At 52.4% G+C, this 18,804-nt stretch overlaps 10 protein-coding genes across 10 annotated transcripts; 7 read left to right on the forward strand and 3 right to left on the reverse strand.

Annotated features, from left to right (window-relative positions):
• Window positions 1-305: 305 nt before the first annotated feature.
• Window positions 306-1,274, forward strand: COQ5 (2-hexaprenyl-6-methoxy-1,4-benzoquinone methyltransferase; the record flags this gene model as incomplete). The annotated part of the gene is made up of 1 exon (NM_208168.1): window positions 306-1,274. One exon carries the CDS (start codon window positions 306-308, stop codon window positions 1,272-1,274), a length of 969 nt encoding a protein of 322 aa, NP_982815.1.
• Window positions 1,275-1,358: 84 nt separating this feature from the next.
• AGOS_ABL131C (ABL131Cp) lies at window positions 1,359-3,956 on the reverse strand (the record flags this gene model as incomplete). The annotated part of the gene is made up of 1 exon (NM_208169.1): window positions 1,359-3,956. The coding sequence occupies one exon, from the start codon at window positions 3,954-3,956 to the stop codon at window positions 1,359-1,361; it is 2,598 nt and encodes an 865-aa protein (NP_982816.1).
• A 388-nt stretch (window positions 3,957-4,344) lies between these two features.
• On the reverse strand, window positions 4,345-5,286 carry CTK3 (Ctk3p; the record flags this gene model as incomplete). The annotated part of the gene is made up of 1 exon (NM_208170.1): window positions 4,345-5,286. The coding sequence occupies one exon, from the start codon at window positions 5,284-5,286 to the stop codon at window positions 4,345-4,347; it is 942 nt and encodes a 313-aa protein (NP_982817.1).
• Window positions 5,287-5,926: 640 nt separating this feature from the next.
• On the forward strand, window positions 5,927-6,964 carry DSK2 (ubiquitin domain-containing protein DSK2; the record flags this gene model as incomplete). The annotated part of the gene is made up of 1 exon (NM_208171.1): window positions 5,927-6,964. The coding sequence occupies one exon, from the start codon at window positions 5,927-5,929 to the stop codon at window positions 6,962-6,964; it is 1,038 nt and encodes a 345-aa protein (NP_982818.1).
• A 335-nt stretch (window positions 6,965-7,299) lies between these two features.
• TAF8 (Taf8p) lies at window positions 7,300-8,724 on the forward strand (the record flags this gene model as incomplete). Its single annotated transcript, NM_208172.1, has 1 exon — window positions 7,300-8,724. One exon carries the CDS (start codon window positions 7,300-7,302, stop codon window positions 8,722-8,724), a length of 1,425 nt encoding a protein of 474 aa, NP_982819.1.
• Window positions 8,725-9,001: 277 nt separating this feature from the next.
• Window positions 9,002-11,188, forward strand: FCP1 (protein serine/threonine phosphatase; the record flags this gene model as incomplete). Its single annotated transcript, NM_208173.2, has 1 exon — window positions 9,002-11,188. The coding sequence occupies one exon, from the start codon at window positions 9,002-9,004 to the stop codon at window positions 11,186-11,188; it is 2,187 nt and encodes a 728-aa protein (NP_982820.2).
• Window positions 11,189-11,410: 222 nt separating this feature from the next.
• Window positions 11,411-13,285, forward strand: PRM15 (phosphoribomutase PRM15; the record flags this gene model as incomplete). The annotated part of the gene is made up of 1 exon (NM_208174.2): window positions 11,411-13,285. One exon carries the CDS (start codon window positions 11,411-11,413, stop codon window positions 13,283-13,285), a length of 1,875 nt encoding a protein of 624 aa, NP_982821.1.
• Window positions 13,286-13,561: 276 nt separating this feature from the next.
• Window positions 13,562-14,572, forward strand: SAM4 (S-adenosylmethionine-homocysteine S-methyltransferase SAM4; the record flags this gene model as incomplete). Its single annotated transcript, NM_208175.1, has 1 exon — window positions 13,562-14,572. One exon carries the CDS (start codon window positions 13,562-13,564, stop codon window positions 14,570-14,572), a length of 1,011 nt encoding a protein of 336 aa, NP_982822.1.
• A 363-nt stretch (window positions 14,573-14,935) lies between these two features.
• VAN1 (Van1p) lies at window positions 14,936-16,549 on the forward strand (the record flags this gene model as incomplete). The annotated part of the gene is made up of 2 exons (NM_208176.2): window positions 14,936-14,979; window positions 15,040-16,549. The coding sequence occupies 2 exons, from the start codon at window positions 14,936-14,938 to the stop codon at window positions 16,547-16,549; spliced, it is 1,554 nt and encodes a 517-aa protein (NP_982823.2).
• Window positions 16,550-16,941: 392 nt separating this feature from the next.
• Window positions 16,942-18,426, reverse strand: AGOS_ABL123C (pepsin-like aspartic protease; the record flags this gene model as incomplete). Its single annotated transcript, NM_208177.1, has 1 exon — window positions 16,942-18,426. The coding sequence occupies one exon, from the start codon at window positions 18,424-18,426 to the stop codon at window positions 16,942-16,944; it is 1,485 nt and encodes a 494-aa protein (NP_982824.1).
• Window positions 18,427-18,804: the final 378 nt, after the last annotated feature.

Genomic DNA, 18,804 nt, shown 5'->3' on the forward strand with positions numbered 1-18,804 from the left:
TATGCCGACCAAAGGGGGTTCGTGCCACTGATTTTCATTGTATTAGCAAAATAACGGCCTTTTTTTGGGGGGAAAGGGGTTGCTTGCTGAGAAAGGGGAGTTCGTCTTCACCTGCGTGCGGGTAACGCAGGCCTCTTGCGGGAAGCGCGGCGGGGCTGCGTGCACCGGCTGTTGCGCACGGGGAGCGGCCGTTGCGCCGTTGAGCTGCAGATCCCCGTCATGCGAGCGGGCGGTGTACAGCGAGCGGAGGTCGGCGGCTAGCGCGGGTGGTTGGGTGCAGGTGTGGGTGGAGGCGGGTGCATGTGATGGGGGTGTGGGCGGCGGTCACGTGGAAAGGTGGTGAAAAGTCTGCTGGCAGCCGGGATCTCAGCAGCTTACAGGCCCCAGCGGCAATGCGCATGGGGTTGAGTGTGTTGGCAGGGCTGCGGAGCAGCCCGTGTGTGGCGAGCAGGCGTGCGCTCAGCGCAGCAGCGGTCCGGCGGTCCGGCGACGGCGGGATGACGCACTTTGGGTCGAGGACGGTGCCAAAGGACGAGAAGGCGAAGCTGGTGGGCAACGTCTTCTCGTCAGTGGCGTCCAAGTACGACGTGATGAACGACGTGATGTCGCTGGGCGTCCACCGGCTGTGGAAGTCGCACTTTATCAGCAAGCTGGATGCGGGTAAGCGGCCGAACGCGAGCGAGCCGCTGCACTTCATAGACGTGGCGGGCGGGTCGGGCGACATTGCGTTCGGGCTGTTGGACCACGCGGAGGCGAAGTTCCACGACACAGAGTCGACCATGCATGTGGTCGACATCAACCCGGACATGTTGCGGGAGGGCGAAAAGCGTGCTGCGGAGCAGGGCAAGTACTACAACGACCCGCGTGTGACCTTCCTGGTGCAGAATGGGGAGACGCTGGAGGACATCCCTACTGCGTCGAAGGACGTGTACACCATCTCGTTTGGGATCCGGAACTTCACCGACATCCAGAAGGGGCTGAACACGGCGCACCGTGTGCTGAAGCCGGGTGGCATCTTCTACTGCCTTGAGTTCTCCAAGATCGAGAACCCCGTCGTGGACATCGCGTACCAGCAGTGGTCGAAGCTGTTGCCCGTGATGGGCTCGATGGTTGCCAACGACTACGACTCGTATCAGTACCTGGTGGAGTCCATCCAGCGGTTCCCCAGCCAGGATGAGTTCAAGGGCATGATCGAAAAGGCGGGGTTTGCGTCCGTGGGGTACGAAAACCTGACTTTTGGAACCTGCGCCATCCACTGGGGCATCAAGGTATGATCGCCGGTATTTCAAACAGTAAATATATTATATATTCGCGAATCCACGCGGCCGCCTTCGGCTGGCAGTGGCGACTAAAGCAATTCATGCTTCAAGCATGCGTATACGCACTGGAACATCGAGCGATGCAACGCCGATTTGACCCTCAAACTTGATGTTCACGCGAATACAATACATACGGCAGCACAAACAGCTTTCAAAAGTGGGTACTAATGTCTCTTTGATGTCCTGGTTGAGCACCAGGTTGACGTTCACATTCCGAACATACTGGTTTTCCTCCACTGGCACCCAGTCACGGGTAATCTGACTTCGATAAAGGTCAGCTTGGGCAGAACCTGAGCTAACACTGGAGCCACTAAAGGTAGCTGTCAGAATATTTGATGATAGCGTTGCCTTAGGCTCTCCTAGTGTCAAGTCATCATCCGGATTCTTCAACGTCCGTATTTGTTCTTTCAACACGTGGTGCAGGTTGCGTACGTCAACCCTGAGGTTGGCAAGGCACTCGATGTCATGCAGAAGCTGGGCGGATATGAAATCCCCAAAAGCCAGTTCCCGTCGGGACAGCGTGTTGCGGGATATGTTGTATAGTTCGTTTATTTGTACGATATTCTCCTCGAACTTTGACTGGTATTCTTTCACCTCAGCCAAATAAGCAGTAAATGTTTCTGTAATATCCTTCAATTTGGTCTTGTTTAGCAAAAGTTGCGCATCTAACTTGATAGGAATGGAATTAACCGACTTTGCTGTGAGACAAACTAATTCTGTAGTGACCGCTGTGATTTCTGGCGGAGAGTGTTGCTCACTATTATTGGCTTGAATGCACTGCAACCGAACTTCAATATTTTCAAGTGTCTGTTTATCTCTGTCTGTAAGACGGGCTGTCAAGCTATTCCAGTTCTTCTGGTCATGCTTGTTTTTGTTAGCCAACATGTTTGTCTTCTTCAGTAGAGATGGTTGCAAATATGGGAATCCATCCTTGGGCTGATCTGCTTCTAGCAGAATAATACCCGTCTTCGCAGCTTCCGATTGACGATTGTTATCACTATAGAAACCCGAAAAAAATAGCTTCTTCTTATAGGATTTATGCTTTGTCCTGTAAGAGTATTTGAACTCTGATTTAAGGAGCTTTCTGTGAGGATGTATCAGCTTAGAGTCCTTAAGCGGCAGACTAGTGCATGCTGCATCTAGCCTATTGTTTACGTATAGCTGCCGCAGCTTCCTGTCTAGCTCATCGTGTGGATCGAGTTGAATGTCTTCATCTATGGTACCATGTGCCTCTGTGGACCGCAAATCTTGGCTCCGGATTCGTTCTTTTTTTTCAAGTCGATCGAATACCCTTCGTAAAGCAGCTAGCCTATCTTGAATGAGGTTTGTGAGATCCTCGAGCTGCTGTAACGGGTCCTGTTCACCTCCAAAAGGCTGGCAAAAACCAAAGGGAATGAATCGGAGGTTGTACTCTTTCTCCCGCATAATGTTCAGCTTTCCTGTCTTGCTATCTTTGCCGACGATCTTAGCATCCACCGCATAGTTGATAGATACAGTATCGCTCACAAGATCGTTTGTGAGAATTGGCGAGCCCTTGGTCCCCAAATGGCCATAACCAAGCAGCGGGTTGGTCTGTATAGTAGCATACTTTCCGTTAGATTTGTATTTGTCTATTCCAAAACTGGGAGGGACAAGACAATGAGAAAACTGTTCATGTTTGCATGAAACATCCAGCAGCTGCATAGGGAACTTGAACGTAAAGAACTTTTTGTACTTTACGCCAGGTTCTAAGACCCTCGTATTGCTCAAGCCAAGTATACAGTTGTCATAGTCCTTGTAGCTCTGTGTATATGCATACCCGTTGGCACTCTCCACGCTCGAGTAAGACCAGCTGGCAGATATGTCTACCATACGTAAAAATCGCTTCACGGTCCGCTTACCCTTCATACGATCTATCACAGTAGCATAACCTTCCAATGTAACATAAAACATTTCAAACTTCAGTGGTTGGGCTGATCTGTTCTTGATCACCACATAGCCATTTATGATGTCACCTGAAGTGTATTCCCGCAGTATGGATTCCTCTTCGGGCTTCTTGTGTGGCTTCACTGGGTGTTTTGTGATTCGGATGTCAATCTCCACCGGAGTAACCATTTTCGGCAACGAGTACAGTTTCTCGATATTGATATTATCATCATCCTGGTTGGCCAGGTCATCCTCGATCGGCTCATCGTGGCTAGGGGTTTGTAGGCTGTATTGCTGCGCCGATAAGGCCTGTAGGTTGATACATGAGTCAGACTGCACGCCATCCAGCGACTGAATAGTGGTCAGGTTCACCCTACTTGACGACACGCTAATACCGCCAACAGACCCGTTGTAAGCCTCCTGGTAGCTCGGTGGCAGGTCGTGCTGGTCCGCATTAACGTTGCCGCGAGGAATGTGTCGGTGTAATGCGTTGTACATCTGAAATGAGGGAAGCACATCGCATATTTCTTCATCCGCGCACGCACATGCGCCCGCACAGTTATCAATATCATCCTCCTCGGCCTCCGGTGGAGGTTGCTCTTTCGTTCGCCCGTGCCGGAACCGCAGAAGACTCGATGCAGAAGCGCTGCGGAAGAATAGCGACGGAGATGTCGATCTCGCCCGGCCTCGCGAGGGGTTGTCCGTGCTCTGTCGCTGGAGCCCTGGCCTCATACTCTGATCCTGTAGTCTATGACTTGAAATACGATCGGATACTGCCACTGGCAGCTATTTGAACGGCCCCGGTGATAGATTACTCGACCTTTGCGGCCTCGCCCACAAATCAGCGCTTTTGATAAGCAAATAGATAATAGTAGTAGCTAGCAAGGAGGCTGTATATAGCACTCACAATAACCAAATGGATCTAGGACAACACCACTAAATGTCTTTCCTCTTGTGGGATTTACAAGCCTAGCTGGGCTTAACTTATAAAATTTTCACCGGCTGACTCTAAGTAGTGGGACATAGAGAAACGAGTCAAGTATGAGGAAGCACGTTCCGGAAGCATAACCTTATCACGTGGATCGTTGTAGCGGTTCGTTGGGTGAAAAACTCTATATTCTTATATCTGGTATAAATAGCTCTCTTGCGCGATGCGCTGGAGTTGCTTAACATCTTGATAATCGTCGCGGGTCATTCCCTTCCGGTGCTGCTGCCAAAGGGCATCAAATTCAGCCAGTTCGAGCATGGAGGAATCACGATCTGTGAACCACAAATGCTCTTTGGACTTTTTATGGCGCTCTCGATCGCTCTCCATGCGGTGCAGGATGGTCGAGGCGCTGGTAGATGCAGGAACGGAGACGGCGCCGTGGGCACGGTAGTATTCCTGTAGGAAGATAGCCTTGGCGCGGCGGTCGACGAGAAGGAGCAGCGCCTCGCGCATGGCGTCTGGGGCGTCCTGCGCAGGCGTGTGCCAGGCTGGGTCCAGCGACCGGCGGTCGATGAAAGCACGCAGATCGGGATCCAGCGTGAAGCTCTCTCTGCGACAGGTTAGCGGTTCGGTGTCCTGCGGGCTGGGCGACCCGACGGTGCGCCACACGCGCAGAAACACGTCCGTGGCGACCGGGAGATTGGTGAGCGCCTTCCAGTCCTGCTCCGGCAGCACGAGGGCGAGCATGCGCCCAAGGTCTTTGAGTAGGTAGTCGTGCACAACCCGGCCCGCGATGTTGGGCTGCCCGTTGATGTCCTTGCTTGCGCGCTGCCACAGCGAGCTCACAAGCCGGTTCCAGTATATCAGCACGTTGAGGCGGTCCAGCGAGTCCATAGACGCTGTCACCTCGAAGAGACAGCTGTGGAAGTCTTCGTAGTGGTCTTCATAGTGCACCAGGTAGAAATGCACCGGGTCGGTTGCTGCCGGCTGTGTGGACGACGGACTGGTGTCTCGGCTGACATTCAGGGTCTTGTGCAGCGACTTTATCACTTCGATAAACTTCAGGCGGGCCTCCAGCGAATCCATCGCGCGTGCGGTTCCGTTATGTAAGAGCGTGATTGGGTCGGAGCTCATTTTTCACCTGTCGCTACGCCTGCCTCGGAGAAGGACCCCACAGCGCAGCAGCCCCCTGCGTGCCGCGTACGGTGATCTTGTTAGGCGCAGTTTACAGCCCGCTATACACCTACGCAAGAAGCCATAGCCTGCCGCCGGCTGGTTGTGTCATGTCCTCGTGCCTCGCCGCAACCCCGAGCGGCGCCGCCGCACTGCCCGGCTGCAGCCGCCTCGCAGGGCCGGTCAACGTTCCGCCGTGATCCTGCTACCGCTGCAGTATGCATGTGGTCTGGAGACGTAGCAAACGGGGGCTCCCTGGCCCACGGCGGTCGCCGTCCGTAGCACTTTCATATGGGTTGGCCTGGTGATGTAGCGATGCACGCCCATGTCACGTGACATTGCACAGCGGCCATTCCCGTCTCTTCAGCGCGCTATGCGCACCTTGCTGCTCTCTAGTCAGCCTATCCGTCTCTTGTAGGGTGTCCTTGGCCGCGGTTTCTCTTCTGTAAGTGCTGACACATGACTGCGTTGCCACCGGCGCAGGGCGAAAGTTACCACGTTGAGTGAGACCTTCAAAAGACGAGCACAGAAAGAAGTACGGCAAACTAGTACAAACCAGCTAAGCAATAGCAAAAGGGCAGCTTAACGGTTATCGAAAAACATGACTATCAAAATTCAGGTGAAGTCTGGCCAGAACCGGTGGGAAGTGAGCGTGGAGGCGTCGGGCAGCGTCGGCGAGTTGAAACAGGAGATAGCTAAGGTATCAGAGATTCCAGCGGAGAACCAGCGGCTGATCTACTCAGGGAAGATATTGAAGGACGATCAGACAGTGGAGTCATATAAAATCGCAGACGGGCACGCGATACATCTGGTCAAATCAGGGGGGGCGAAGGCGGCGCCCGCCGCGAGCGCGGCGGGCGGCGAAAGCACGGGCGCAGCGGCCGGGGCCGGCGCGGTTCCCAGCAGCATATCGGCTGGACAGAGCGGGGGGTTTAACCCGCTGGCAGACCTGACCGGCGCGCGGTACGCAGGTTACACGAACCTTCCGTCGACAGATATGTTCGGCCCTGATGGCGGGCTGAATAGTGCTGTGGGGCAGGAAGAGATCATCGGCATGCTGGAGAACCCAATTTTCCAGTCTCAGATGAACGAAATGCTCAACAACCCGCAGATGATCGACTTCTTGATACAGCAGCACCCGCACCTGCAGGCAATGGGCCCGGCGGCGCGCGAAATGCTCCAGAGCCCCTTTTTCCGCCAGATGCTCACCAACCCCGACATCATTCGCCAGATGTCTCGCCTGCAGATGGGCATGGGCGGTGCGGGCGCCGAGCAGGGCACCGACTTTCCAGCCCCCGGCTCCGCCGCCACACCCGACGCCGCCGCCCCTGCGCCGAACCCGTTGGCTGCCATCCTAGGCTTGCAGCCCGGCGCTGCTAACCCGCTGGGCGCTGCGCCCGCAGACCGCGGCCTTGCAATGCCCCCTCTAGACCCGGCTATGCTCTCCTCCCTCTTCGGCGCTGGCGCTGCCAGCCCTGCGCCCGCCGATAACAGGCCTCCCGAGGAGCGCTACGAGCAACAGCTCCGCCAGCTGAATGATATGGGCTTCTTCGACTTTGATAGAAACGTCGCGGCCTTGAGGCGCGCCGGAGGTTCCGTCCAGGGCGCCCTTGATGCCTTGCTAAACGGCGACGTTTAGCGGTTGAACTGTCTGCTCAACGGGCAGCGGTCGCCGTCGTATTTAGTCCACGCATTTGGTATTTCTCCGCACTTCCTGCTACCCACCGCAACCTGTCTAGCTGGCTGCTGACCTCCATTTCATACATTATAGCCATAAATCTGTAAGTAATAAGTTGTCTATTAATTGTCACTATGTACGTATGTGTCCAGCTGATGCTGTTTGGGACTCTCGCATGTTGAGGCCTGTCGGTGCGTGAGGCAGAGTAGCACTGGCCAAGACACGCTCGCGAACGCCCGCTCTGCTTCTCATAGCCTACCAAGTTGTTGCTCTGCGCGGAAGCAAGCCAAGCCACTATGACGAATGGAGAATGCAACGGGATTCACAACAGGGCGGGAGCAAAGGAAGGCATCCAGCTGAAGAAGCTGCCAGACCTGACAGAAGTTACCAAGAGCAACCCTATGCAGAAACTCCTGGCACAAGCGGTTGGACTGCACTTGAAGACAATGCGATCGGATGTGGGGATCACGCAGCTGGGGTTTGAGAACCTGGTGCAGTTTGTGGAATTACAGCTGGATGACATGCTGCAGATCCTGCACCGATTCGCGAACGTGCAGCGGCGCAACGAGGTCTCGCTGAAGGATGTGCGTTTATTTCTGCATGGGTGCGGCGTGGAGGAGGAGAGCCTGTACGAGGAGTACGTGCGCTCGCAATATGTGCGGCAACAGCATGCGGGCGCTGTGCGTAGCATTGAGGAGCAGAGCGCATCGTTGATGGGTCACTGGCACCAGCCGATGAGTGAAGAGGAGCTGCTGTCCAGCTCGCACGCCGAGTTCTTCTTTAAGGACGTGGACATACTAAATCTCGTCCCGCCCACAAACAACAACAACCACTATGTGCCCAAATGGCTGCCGGAATTCCCGCCGGACCACACGTACAAGTTCACGTCGATCTACAACCAGCCCATCACAGATGAGCGCCAGATGAAGCGCAAGCTGTTTGAGGAAAGCAAACTCTCAGAAAAGGCGCTACTCCATATGCTCGGCACCGCCACCAAGAAGCCGCGGGCAGACGACGCCCAGCTCCCGCAAATCATAAGCGATGGCCAACAGGAAAATCTGCTCATATATGGCCCCGAGCGTCGCCGCCTGGCGCCGGAGCCAGCACCCACGCGTGGCTTCAACATCGAGGACTATGCGCGCTGCCGCGTCGAGCTCGCGCGACGCCGCGTCGAAGAGTTCGAACAACAGAAGCTGCAGGTCCAGAAAAACCCCTTCATCCGCGCAGCCGCGGCGTGCTCGCCGTACGCAACAACTCGCCTCTCGCGCAAGGCCATCGAGCGCGAGTTCGGTGTGCTCCTGCACCGCAGTTACATCGGCGTTCTGCATGCCATCCCCCGCCTGCGCCGCACCAAGGCCCGCGAACTGGCTGCCGCCTACGAGCGCGAGCGCGCCCGGCAAGAATCCATGCGCAATAACACCGACCTGACACAGCAGCAGCATGGCGTGCTGGATCTTAGCGCTCTGCACGACGATCCCTTGCTGGCTGATCTCGATTCCAGCGATTCCGATGACGACCGTCAACCGCCATCGCCGCGCAAACCACCGGACCCCACCGAGTCCGATGCGCCATCTCCCCCAACCGCTGACACAGCCACTCCTGCTCCTCCCAGCCCCCTCGCTAATCCACCAGTCCTCGATGCCGCCCCGGAGCCGCTATCTGTTCCGCCTCCCATCGAGAAGCTGGGCTCGCCCGACACAAACGCAGCATCTGCTAGCTAGTCTTGCCTTGGCCAACGCAACATTCACTGCTGGTCTGCCGTGTGGTAGCCCCATCACTTCCCCATATTGCCGTTCATTAAATTCGACGCTTAGCCGTTGCTTGAATTTTTCACAGGCAATCTGTAAATAAAGTATCAAAACCCTTTGGCAGAACGTATTATGTATTCTTCAACTATGCATCAGGTTCCAGGCACTGTAGCAGACGAACGGAATTGAATACCTGAAGAATATTTGGGACAAGCAGTAGTTTCTGGCAGTGTGGTGGTGTTGTAACGAAATGTCTACGCCGATCAGATTGCCGGATAGCTTACCGTATCCCATTACGATAGCACAACTTGGCGTGTCTACGGGCGACACGGTGGAGAAGGGACAGCGCCTGCTTGCATATAAGTACTGGGACTTGGTTGATGTCATTACAGCGCCGGGAGAAGAAGAGGCAGGCAAGGCGCGCAAGCAGCGGGTCGACCTGGTGGGGACTTTCGACTCGCCGGTGGCTGGGACAGTGGTATCGCTGGACGTGCGTGTGGGCGATGAATTTGTGAACAGCCAGCGGCCCGTGGTGGAGATCCGCCAGGCGTGCCCGCACGACGTGACCTACGGCGGGCTGTGTGTGCAGTGCGGCCAGGCGGTGGAGGACGAGGCGGGGGCAGCCGATGGAGTGGAGCAGGCGAAGCTGACGGTGTCGCACACGAACACGCACATCCGGGTGTCCGAACGGCAGGCTGCGAGTCTGGGTCAGAGCGCGCAGCTCAAGCTGCGCGAAGCGCGCAAGCTAGTGCTGGTGGTAGATCTTGACCAGACGGTGATCCACTGCGGTGTTGACCCCACCATTGGCGAGTGGTCAAAGGACCCAAACAACCCGAACTACGAGGCGCTTAAGGATGTGCAGTCTTTCTCTCTCGATGAGGAGCCTGTGCTGCCGCCGTTCTATATGGGGCCAAAGCCACCCACGCGCAAGTGTTGGTACTACGTGAAATTACGGCCAGGCCTGAAGGAATTCTTTGCGAAGATCGCGCCGCATTTCGAGCTGCATATATACACCATGGCTACTCGAGCCTATGCGCTAGAGATTGCCAAGATAATTGACCCGGATGGGAAGCTCTTTGGCGATAGAATTTTGTCACGCGATGAAAACGGTTCGCTGACGCAAAAATCACTCGAGCGTCTGTTCCCGATGGACCAGTCGATGGTCGTAGTCATTGACGATAGAGGTGATGTCTGGAACTGGTGCGAGAATCTCATTAAGGTTGTGCCGTACGATTTCTTCGTAGGGATCGGCGATATCAATTCTAATTTCTTGCCCATCCAGCAAAACTCGATGCTGCATCTTGGCAGGAGGAACAGGAAGAAACCGAAACAGGAAGAGGAACTGCTAACAGACATTCTTGACACGGAAAAGAAGTTAAAGGAGAAGATTAATGAAGAGGTCAAAAGGCAGGAAGATCAAATGCATAGGCTCACCGACGAGAAACTGCCAGATACCCGGGATATTGCAAAGAAATTGGAACACAATGCATCTCTAGAAGTACAGCAACAAAATAGACCATTAGCTGAGCTGCAGAAACATATGCGTAACGAGCGCTTATTATTTGACGATGACGATGAACTACCCCACCTGGGTAATATCTTACTGAAAGTCCATAGTGCATATTACGATCAACTTCAAAGATACAACTCTGGCGAAGACCCGATTCCAGACATCAAGATACTGATGCCGAAGTTGAAGGAAACAGTGTTCGAGGGCTGCAGATTTGTCTTCTCGGGCTTGATTCCGCTTCATACAAATATTGAGCGAGCAGATATCGTTCTGTGGACTAACATGTTTGGTGCAAGCACCACGGCTAACCTAGACTACAATACAACACACCTGATAACGCGGACACCTGGGACCATGAAGGCTAGACTAGCAAAAAGTTTCAACCCTGCTATCAAGATTGTCCACCCTGACTGGATATTCGAGTGTCTGGTAGGATGGGAAAGAGTCGAGGAGAGCCCCTACGAATTGATAGTGGAAGAACCAGTCGGTGAAGAGTACCTCGAGAACTTCAAGAGAGACCTGGCTGAAGCGCAGAAAAAAGTCGACCCTCCTGCTCAGGACTCTCGCAGCTCACTCCTATTGTTAGACGGCAATGGATCCTGGTTGGACTATGACGATGACGAAATGGACGAATTCCTGAACGAAGAAAGTGATAATGAAGAGGATACAGAGCAAATGGCCACCGCTTCGAAAGCGCCTCGGCCGAACGGTTTCCCCTCGGGCGGCGAACGCCCCGCAGCCGTCCAGAGCCAGGACAAACCAGAATTACCGGAAAAAGAATCCAACGGAAAACGGCCTTACCAGCCCGATGATGCTGTCAGCGCTTCAAAAGTCAAGCTTCAACGCACTGATGCATTTTCGGAGGAGGCAGAGGAAGAGGATGAAGATGACCTTGAAGCAGAGCTTCTGCTCGAGTTGGGACAATAATGCATATTCCCAAGTCCTTTGTCAACATCCCATCATAGTCTACATCGAAAAAGTGTATAACTGTAGTAGATAACTAACCACTGCATTGTATCAATTATTTCTGCAAAATTCTCTAGTAGCATGATATTATATATACAGCAAGTTTGTCCCTTTTTTGTCAGAATTCACAACTGACATTACATGCTATAGAAGTGAAACAACCATCCAAACCAGTCTAGAGCAATGAAAGAAAATACTGATGCTGTCCCTAGTTCTCTGAAAGACTCACTCATGGAATGGTTGACTTTCGATAAGAATTCTGAGACGCAACATGAGATATGTGAGCTAGTATCAAACCACCAATGGGATGAACTTCGTAAAAGACTGCTTCCAAGGATTACATTCGGTACTGCTGGCTTGAGAGCTCGCATGGAGGCCGGTTTTAGTCGGATGAATACTTTGACGGTGATCCAGGCTTCGCAGGGTCTTGCGCGGTACATTAAGTCGCAGTTTCCCGATGACCTCAAAGTAGTTATCGGACATGATCATAGGTTTCATTCGAGAGAGTTTGCCGAGGCTACAATTGCAGCATTCCTACAATTAGACTATGATATCTACTACCTCAACTATGTGCCACCGGGCTCCGACGAGGATGTTTTCGTTCACACACCAATGGTGCCATTCGCTATCAATAATGTGGAGGGAGGTCCCACCTCCTGTGGCGTTATGATCACCGCCAGCCACAACCCCAAAATGGACAATGGGTATAAGGTCTACTACGCTAACGGATGCCAGATAATACCACCTCATGATGAACTAATTGGTAGACATATCGATGCCAACTTGGAACCATGGACTCGTGCATGGGATTCTAAAGCACTCATTGAAGAGGCAATAAAGAGTGGCAAACTACATGACGTGCGCAAGGAAATGCTTCAGAAATATAAAGATAGTATCCAGACTATGCTCGTTAAGCAGTCCAATCTGAAGTTCGCTGGAGGCCCATGGTTTGTGTACACTCCGATGCACGGCGTTGGCTATGAGTTCTTCAAGGAGGCTGTCGCAAGCGTGCTAGGAATAGAAGAGGATAAAGACTATATTGTTGTGCCAGAACAGAAATATCCCGACCCAGAGTTCCCCACGGTTAGCTTTCCCAATCCGGAGGAGCGGGGAGCACTAGATATGGCGATGAAGGTAGCGGATGCAAATGGAATCACCGTTGTTCTTGCGAATGATCCAGACGCTGACCGTTTCTCCGTCGCAGTAAAATACCACGGAGAGTGGAATCAGCTAACAGGGAACCAAATAGGAATCTTGTTTGCGCAGGCAGAGATGCAGTCATACTTTAAGGAACCGAAGCTGGACCGCAAGCAGCTAGCAATGTTAACGTCTGCTGTATCCTCACAGCTTCTACGGAAGATGGCAGAAGAAGAAGGTTTCTTGGCGGTTGAAACTCTTACTGGCTTCAAGTGGCTGGGCAACCGGGCGCGCGAGCTAGAACTCGAAGGATACTATGTGCCATTCGCCTACGAGGAAGCTATCGGATATATGTTTAGCCAGGTTGTACACGATAAGGATGGCATTGCGGCAGCGGCTGTCTTCCTTCAGATGTGCTACGAGTGGAAGAAGGTAGCAAAATCGTCTCAGGAGGTCCTACAGGAGTGCTACGAGAAATACGGGTACTTTGTAGACTACAATGGCTACTATATCTCCTCCGCTCCTGCAGTGACGAAAGAGGTTTTTGATTACTTTAGAAACGAATATACTCCTGCAGGGAAGCCATACCCCAGCCATATTGGCTGTGAATTTGAAGTCGAGTACCTTCGTGACCTTACAGTGGGTTACCAGTCGGATACCGCGACCAACATTCCAGACTTGCCAGTCGACCATAATTCGCAGATGATTACGTGTGTATTGAAGCCCGTTAAAATGGAAACCGACTGTGAGTCTGTCAGGTTCACCGCTCGTGGCTCAGGCACTGAGCCCAAGTTGAAGGTGTATATTGAAAGCTGTGCCGCGAACCACCAGCGCGCCTCGCACCTCTCGCACCTCGCATGGGACGTCTTGAAGCGTGAATGGTTCAGACCGACGGAAACAGGCCTCCAGACCAACTTCTAAGCTGGCAACTAAAATTACCCAATCTACATTAAGGAAGCGGCGCCAGCTACGCAAGTGCTCCACCCTGCCCGCTTCTGTATAGTTCATGTCCCACATTTTTTTGCTCTGGCATTGGCTGACGACAGGGCTCACCAAAAAAGCGCCAGGCTCTCCGGTGACTCACTAAGGCCCACCCCACTTCGAGTTCTCTTCATCGTGCTCTACAATTCGCCTATATTAATATACGTAAAGTTTTAACGGCTTAATACCGACCCTATCGCCATAACTTAGTTTACCATGCCGCGCATACCGATCAGGCAGTATCTAGAGGAGGACCCAACCCGCGTCCTGGTCATGGACGGAGGCCAGGGTACAGAATTGGAGAACAGAGGAATAGTGGTCGCAAGTCCTGTGTGGTCAGCCGCCCCGTTCCTCGACGCCGCGGCCTGGCAGCAGCCTGACTCCCGCGAGCGCGCGATCGTTGCCTCGGTCTTGCGCGACTTCGTCGCCGCAGGTGCCGAGGTCATCATGACCATCACTTACCAGGCGTCCTTCACCTCCGTCACCACTAACACTGGTATCACCACCCTGCAGGATTACAACGCCCTCCTCGACCGAATCGTCGGCTTCTGCCGCGAGACCGTTGGCGACGACAAGTACCTCGTCGGCTCCATCGGCGCATGGGGCGCCCACGTCTGTGCAGAGTTCACCGGCGACTACGGCCCCCGCCCAGACCACATCGACTACCTCGCCTACTTCAAGCCCCAGCTCGACAACTTCAACGCTCAGCCCGCCCTCGACCTCATCGGCTTCGAGACAATTCCCAACGCCCACGAGCTGCGCGCCATCCTCTCCTGGGACGAGTCCGTCATCGCCAAGCCCTTCTACGTCGCCCTCTCCGTCCACGACGCCGGCACGCTGCGCGACGGCACCCCCATGGCCGACGTCGCAGCCATAGTCGCAGCCGCAGCCCCGCTCAACCCAAACTTTCTCGGCTTGGGCATCAACTGTTCCAGTCTCAGCCGCACGCCGGCCATTCTGGCTGAACTGCACGCGCTCCTGCCCGCGCTGCCCATGACCATCTATCCGAACAGCGGCGAAATCTACGACCCCGTCAAGAAGGTCTGGAACGCCAGCCCGCACGTGGTCGACTGGGGCGCCGTCGTTGCCTCTTACATACGTAGCGGTGCGCGAATAATAGGTGGCTGCTGCCGCACCATCCCAAATGACATCCGCCAAATCGCAGACGCGGTCAGGACCCACGCCAGAGCTTCTTCTACTGACGTTCCCGGCCACGCTTCCCCGTAAGCTTTTTTGTCGTCCCGGATCGCCCACTTTTCGACCTCCAGCGGTGCACGGGACAGCAATCCGCTCACGTGAGACCGCAAGCATAGCTAGCGCCTCTATCGGGGTGTTGCTGGTCCTTAGATCATCGTTAATCGGCCGTAGGTAGTGAAGGTAGCTCAACAATCATTGTAGACGATTATATAACAGCACAGCTATCAGCGCATATAAGCCAGCACCAAAAAAGTTGTACACATTACGAGGACGTTTCCCGGAGCCTCGCCTAGCAAGTTGACAGCTATCAAAGACGTCTCATAGCTACTTCCAGGAGCGGTAGAGCGCGTAGTAGGACTGGCAGTCGGAGCTATAGGTGAGGACAATCTTACAATGCCGATCTTTAAACGAAGTGATAAGAACTTGGAGCTGCCCATGTATGTACAGAAGCGCGGCGAGTCCGCGAAGGACTGTGCAGAATACTAACACGAATGCAGCTCGCAGCATAGCCGGTACCAGCCGCGGCTGAAGGGGCGGTTTAGCCTGAAGATGAACTACAAGCTAAAGCACGTGGCCATGTTCGTGTGGGTGATGATATGCGGCACGCTGGTGGTGCGACAGCTAGTGGGGAGCGGGGAGCGGGAGGTGATCCTGGTGGATAGGGAGGTGCCAATGGAGGAGCGGGAGGTGTTTGTGGATGTGTCGGACGATGAGCGGGCGGCCGAGTGGGAGCCACAGGTGCTGGACGACCCGGAGTACTACGACTACGAGTTTGCTGCGGCCTCTGCGGAGCGGCTAGCAAAGTACGACGAGGGCTTCGAGCACTACTTTGTGACGCGCGATGGCCAGATTTCGCGCGATGACCCGGAGTTTGAAGAACAAATGGAGGAGCTGGTTTCGGCCACGGTCGAGCAGTACGACTTGCGCAACTACGAGGGCACGCCGAACGGCGCGGAAAACCGGGAGCACGTGCTGATCTGTATTCCGCTGCGTAACGCCCACCCTGTGTTGCCAATGATGTTCAAGCACCTGATGAACCTGACGTACCCGCACGAGCTTATAGATGTGGCCTTCCTGGTCAGTGACTGCTCTGAGAACGACAAGACCCTTCAAAGCTTGATGGAATATGCTACCTATCTCCAGAAAGGCACTCTGAACAACGTGCTGGCTCGAGAGGAGGCCGAAATCAAACGGTTGAAAGCGAAGCATGGCAACGGAGGCGGTGACCTATACTTGAAGTACATGGATCAAGAGTATCTGCAGATGGTCAGGGATGCGTTTAGTCCCCCGTACCACGAGAACTATGAGAAGCCCTTCCGGTCGGTGCAGGTGTTCAAGAAGGACTTTGGGCAGAAAATTGGACAAGGATTCAGTGACAGACATCACGTCAAGGTCCAGGGGATCAGGCGTCGTCTGATGGGCAGAGCGCGCAACTGGCTCACTGCAAACGCTTTGAAGCCATATCACTCTTGGGTATACTGGCGCGACGTGGACGTGGAACTATGTCCTGGCTCAGTCATTGAAGACTTGATGTCCATCGGTTATGATGTCATTGTGCCTAACGTTTGGAGACCGCTACCGGAATTTCTGGGGGGTAAGCAGGGCTATGACCTGAACTCGTGGATCGAGTCAACAGATGCTTTGAACCTTGCCAAAAAGCTTGAAGAAGATGACGTGATTGTAGAGGGTTATGCAGAATATGCAACATGGAGGTTCCATCTCATAACTGCCAGAGAAGCTAAGGGGAACCCCAGGGAAGTGATAGATCTTGACGGCGTGGGCGGTGTATCGATCTTGGCGAAAGCAAAGCTATTCCGGCAGGGCGCGCATTTCACTGCGTTTGCATTTGAAAACCACGCCGAAACGGAAGCTTTCGGCAAGATGGCGAAAAAAATGGGCTACAAAGTTGGTGGGTTACCGCATTATACACTGTGGCACATATATGAGCCTAGTGATGATGACATTATGGATATCGCTAGACGGGAAAGGGAAAATAGAAGATCATAAGGGATCATAAGTAGAGGAGTGACCATCCTCACCAATTTATTAATTTGTTCCATTGTTGTCGTCCATCATATTCCTAACAGTTCTTCGCAGTTGTATCTTAGATAGCACACTAATTTGATATTAATTTACAGAAAATACATAGCGCGATGAACTATTGTGCATATATCAAAAGTCGAAAAGTTTTCAATAAAGTAATACATTCAGTGAACCAACCAGATAATAGTTCTACCAGGCTTAAGCGTCGCACCTGGCGTCTGGTATACACTTATGCCATATGATGGTCATGAAAACTGTATACAACCCTCCATTATTAATTGCATATTAAGATCATTGGAACAGGTTTGCTTAACACAGTGGTCATTCCATCACAGAAAAAGAACCCAAATGTCAAATCACAGGACTAAAATGTAAATAAGTGACAAAAGTTGTTCAAGAAGAGGATGTGGCCGCGGGGTATAGGCAATGTTTTTTGACGTGGATGACACATGCAAGCTCGTCGCCGCAGCTGACGACGTTGTATCCGAGCTAGTAGACACCATTTGTAATGATGAGTTATTCTTTTCATAATAGTTCTGAGGCTCGTTGTGGACTAAAGTAGCTTTCGTGTTCCTATTTGCAAATCCCACTTGTCTCCCTTCAATGTCGAAAACGGTGTATAAATCCTGTAAGAATACCTCACCAAGTATCCATGAAGAACTTATATCACCTCCTTGGATATTCGAAACGCAGTAACCATTATATGGGCTGTCCTTAGGATATGGTTCACCAACGAAATTTGAAGGTAGAATAGTCCAGTTGTGCTTACTAAGTTCGAGGTGAATTGGTTCACTAGAATTGCAATATATGGCAAAGTTCTTGCCGTCACTAATTGAATCATCAAAATAGGAGTGCAAGGCCAATGCATCCTCCTGCGGAAGAACAACTAGCGTTGAACCAGTATCTATGATCCCGGATCGTATGCCAATATTTTTGTCAATTGACGGATTCTTTGCAGTTGGTAACTCTACCCTTTCACTGCCGATATATGCTGCTTTTATCGCGACAAGCCAATGGTTTTGCGGATTTGGAACTAATGGAGTGTAAGATAGTTCACCCTCATAAAGCGCTCCTAAGGGCTCACCAAACACGATTAAACCATTGTTATCATCTAGATTGCGACTTTCAGAAGGAATGTGACTCAGCAATACGGAAAAGGACTTTTTATTAATTAGCTTAGATCCTTGCAGCAAGCCGACAACGCTAGTATCTGAGTCGGTGGGATCCGAAGGCAGTCCGAATATTCCACTCAGCGCGTAAGCATCAAGCAAAGATGGAACACCAATTGCTACCCCAAATCTAAAATCTTGTATTTTTAGGCCATTTATTGACAAAGTACCAGTGTAAAGTGGGCCGTGGGCGGTTCCAGAGCGATAAAAAATTGTAAAAATCGAGTCTGTCACCGTGCAAGAGTTGGAATGTGCCACGAATGCTTGTCGAGCTTTATGATTAGCTGATGATGAACTATTCACGCCGTATACCCATGAGATGGCTGATCCAGTGTCAAGCACCAATGGATAACTAACACCTCCAAAGGTAGCCTGGATAATATGGACCCGGGAGAGAGGATCTCTCTTCAGAAGAGAGATATTAGGTCTGAAGGTTAAGCTATTACATTGCGCACTTTTTTTTGTTTCTGCACCAGAGCGGTTATATTTCAATAGAGTGCTGCCTGTGCTGTCATCCGCACTAGTCTTAATTTCAGATACAATTCTCGTCGGCGCAAGCAACTTGTAGATTCTGGATGTTTCAGTTGCCTCTAGAAAGCGGTTTTGAGTAGCCAGATGCAGGCAAAGTGCATATGTGAAACTGCAAACGAGAACCAACTTGGCCCAAGACATCGAACTCAGTGGCAGGTGGTCCGACTGTGGCAGAGTTGGCTAGGTGCAAGAAGAACAGAAGATAATTTGGCGTTGAAGGATCACTTGCTTACGTTCGATACAGCATTCGAGCCATACAGCATTCAGGCGAGAAAACACGCGCTGTTGCTAGCAATAGCTTCCCAAGTGCCTAATTGGTACATTTATTTGTGCGGGGTATCAAAGTGTCTGCAAAAATACTAAAAGCTGCAAGGCTGCCTATATCACAATTTCGAAATACAAATAGAGGCATGTGATAGGATCATTAAGAATGCAAGCTACTAAACGGGTATAAAAGATGTCGACAAACTGCTCAGATCTTGAACGGCTGCATGTAATGGGTAATGTTCACCCCTCAAT

The sequence above is a fragment of the Eremothecium gossypii genome, chromosome II (genome assembly GCF_000091025.4).
Source record: "Eremothecium gossypii ATCC 10895 chromosome II, complete sequence".
NCBI classification, from domain to species: domain Eukaryota; kingdom Fungi; phylum Ascomycota; class Saccharomycetes; order Saccharomycetales; family Saccharomycetaceae; genus Eremothecium; species Eremothecium gossypii.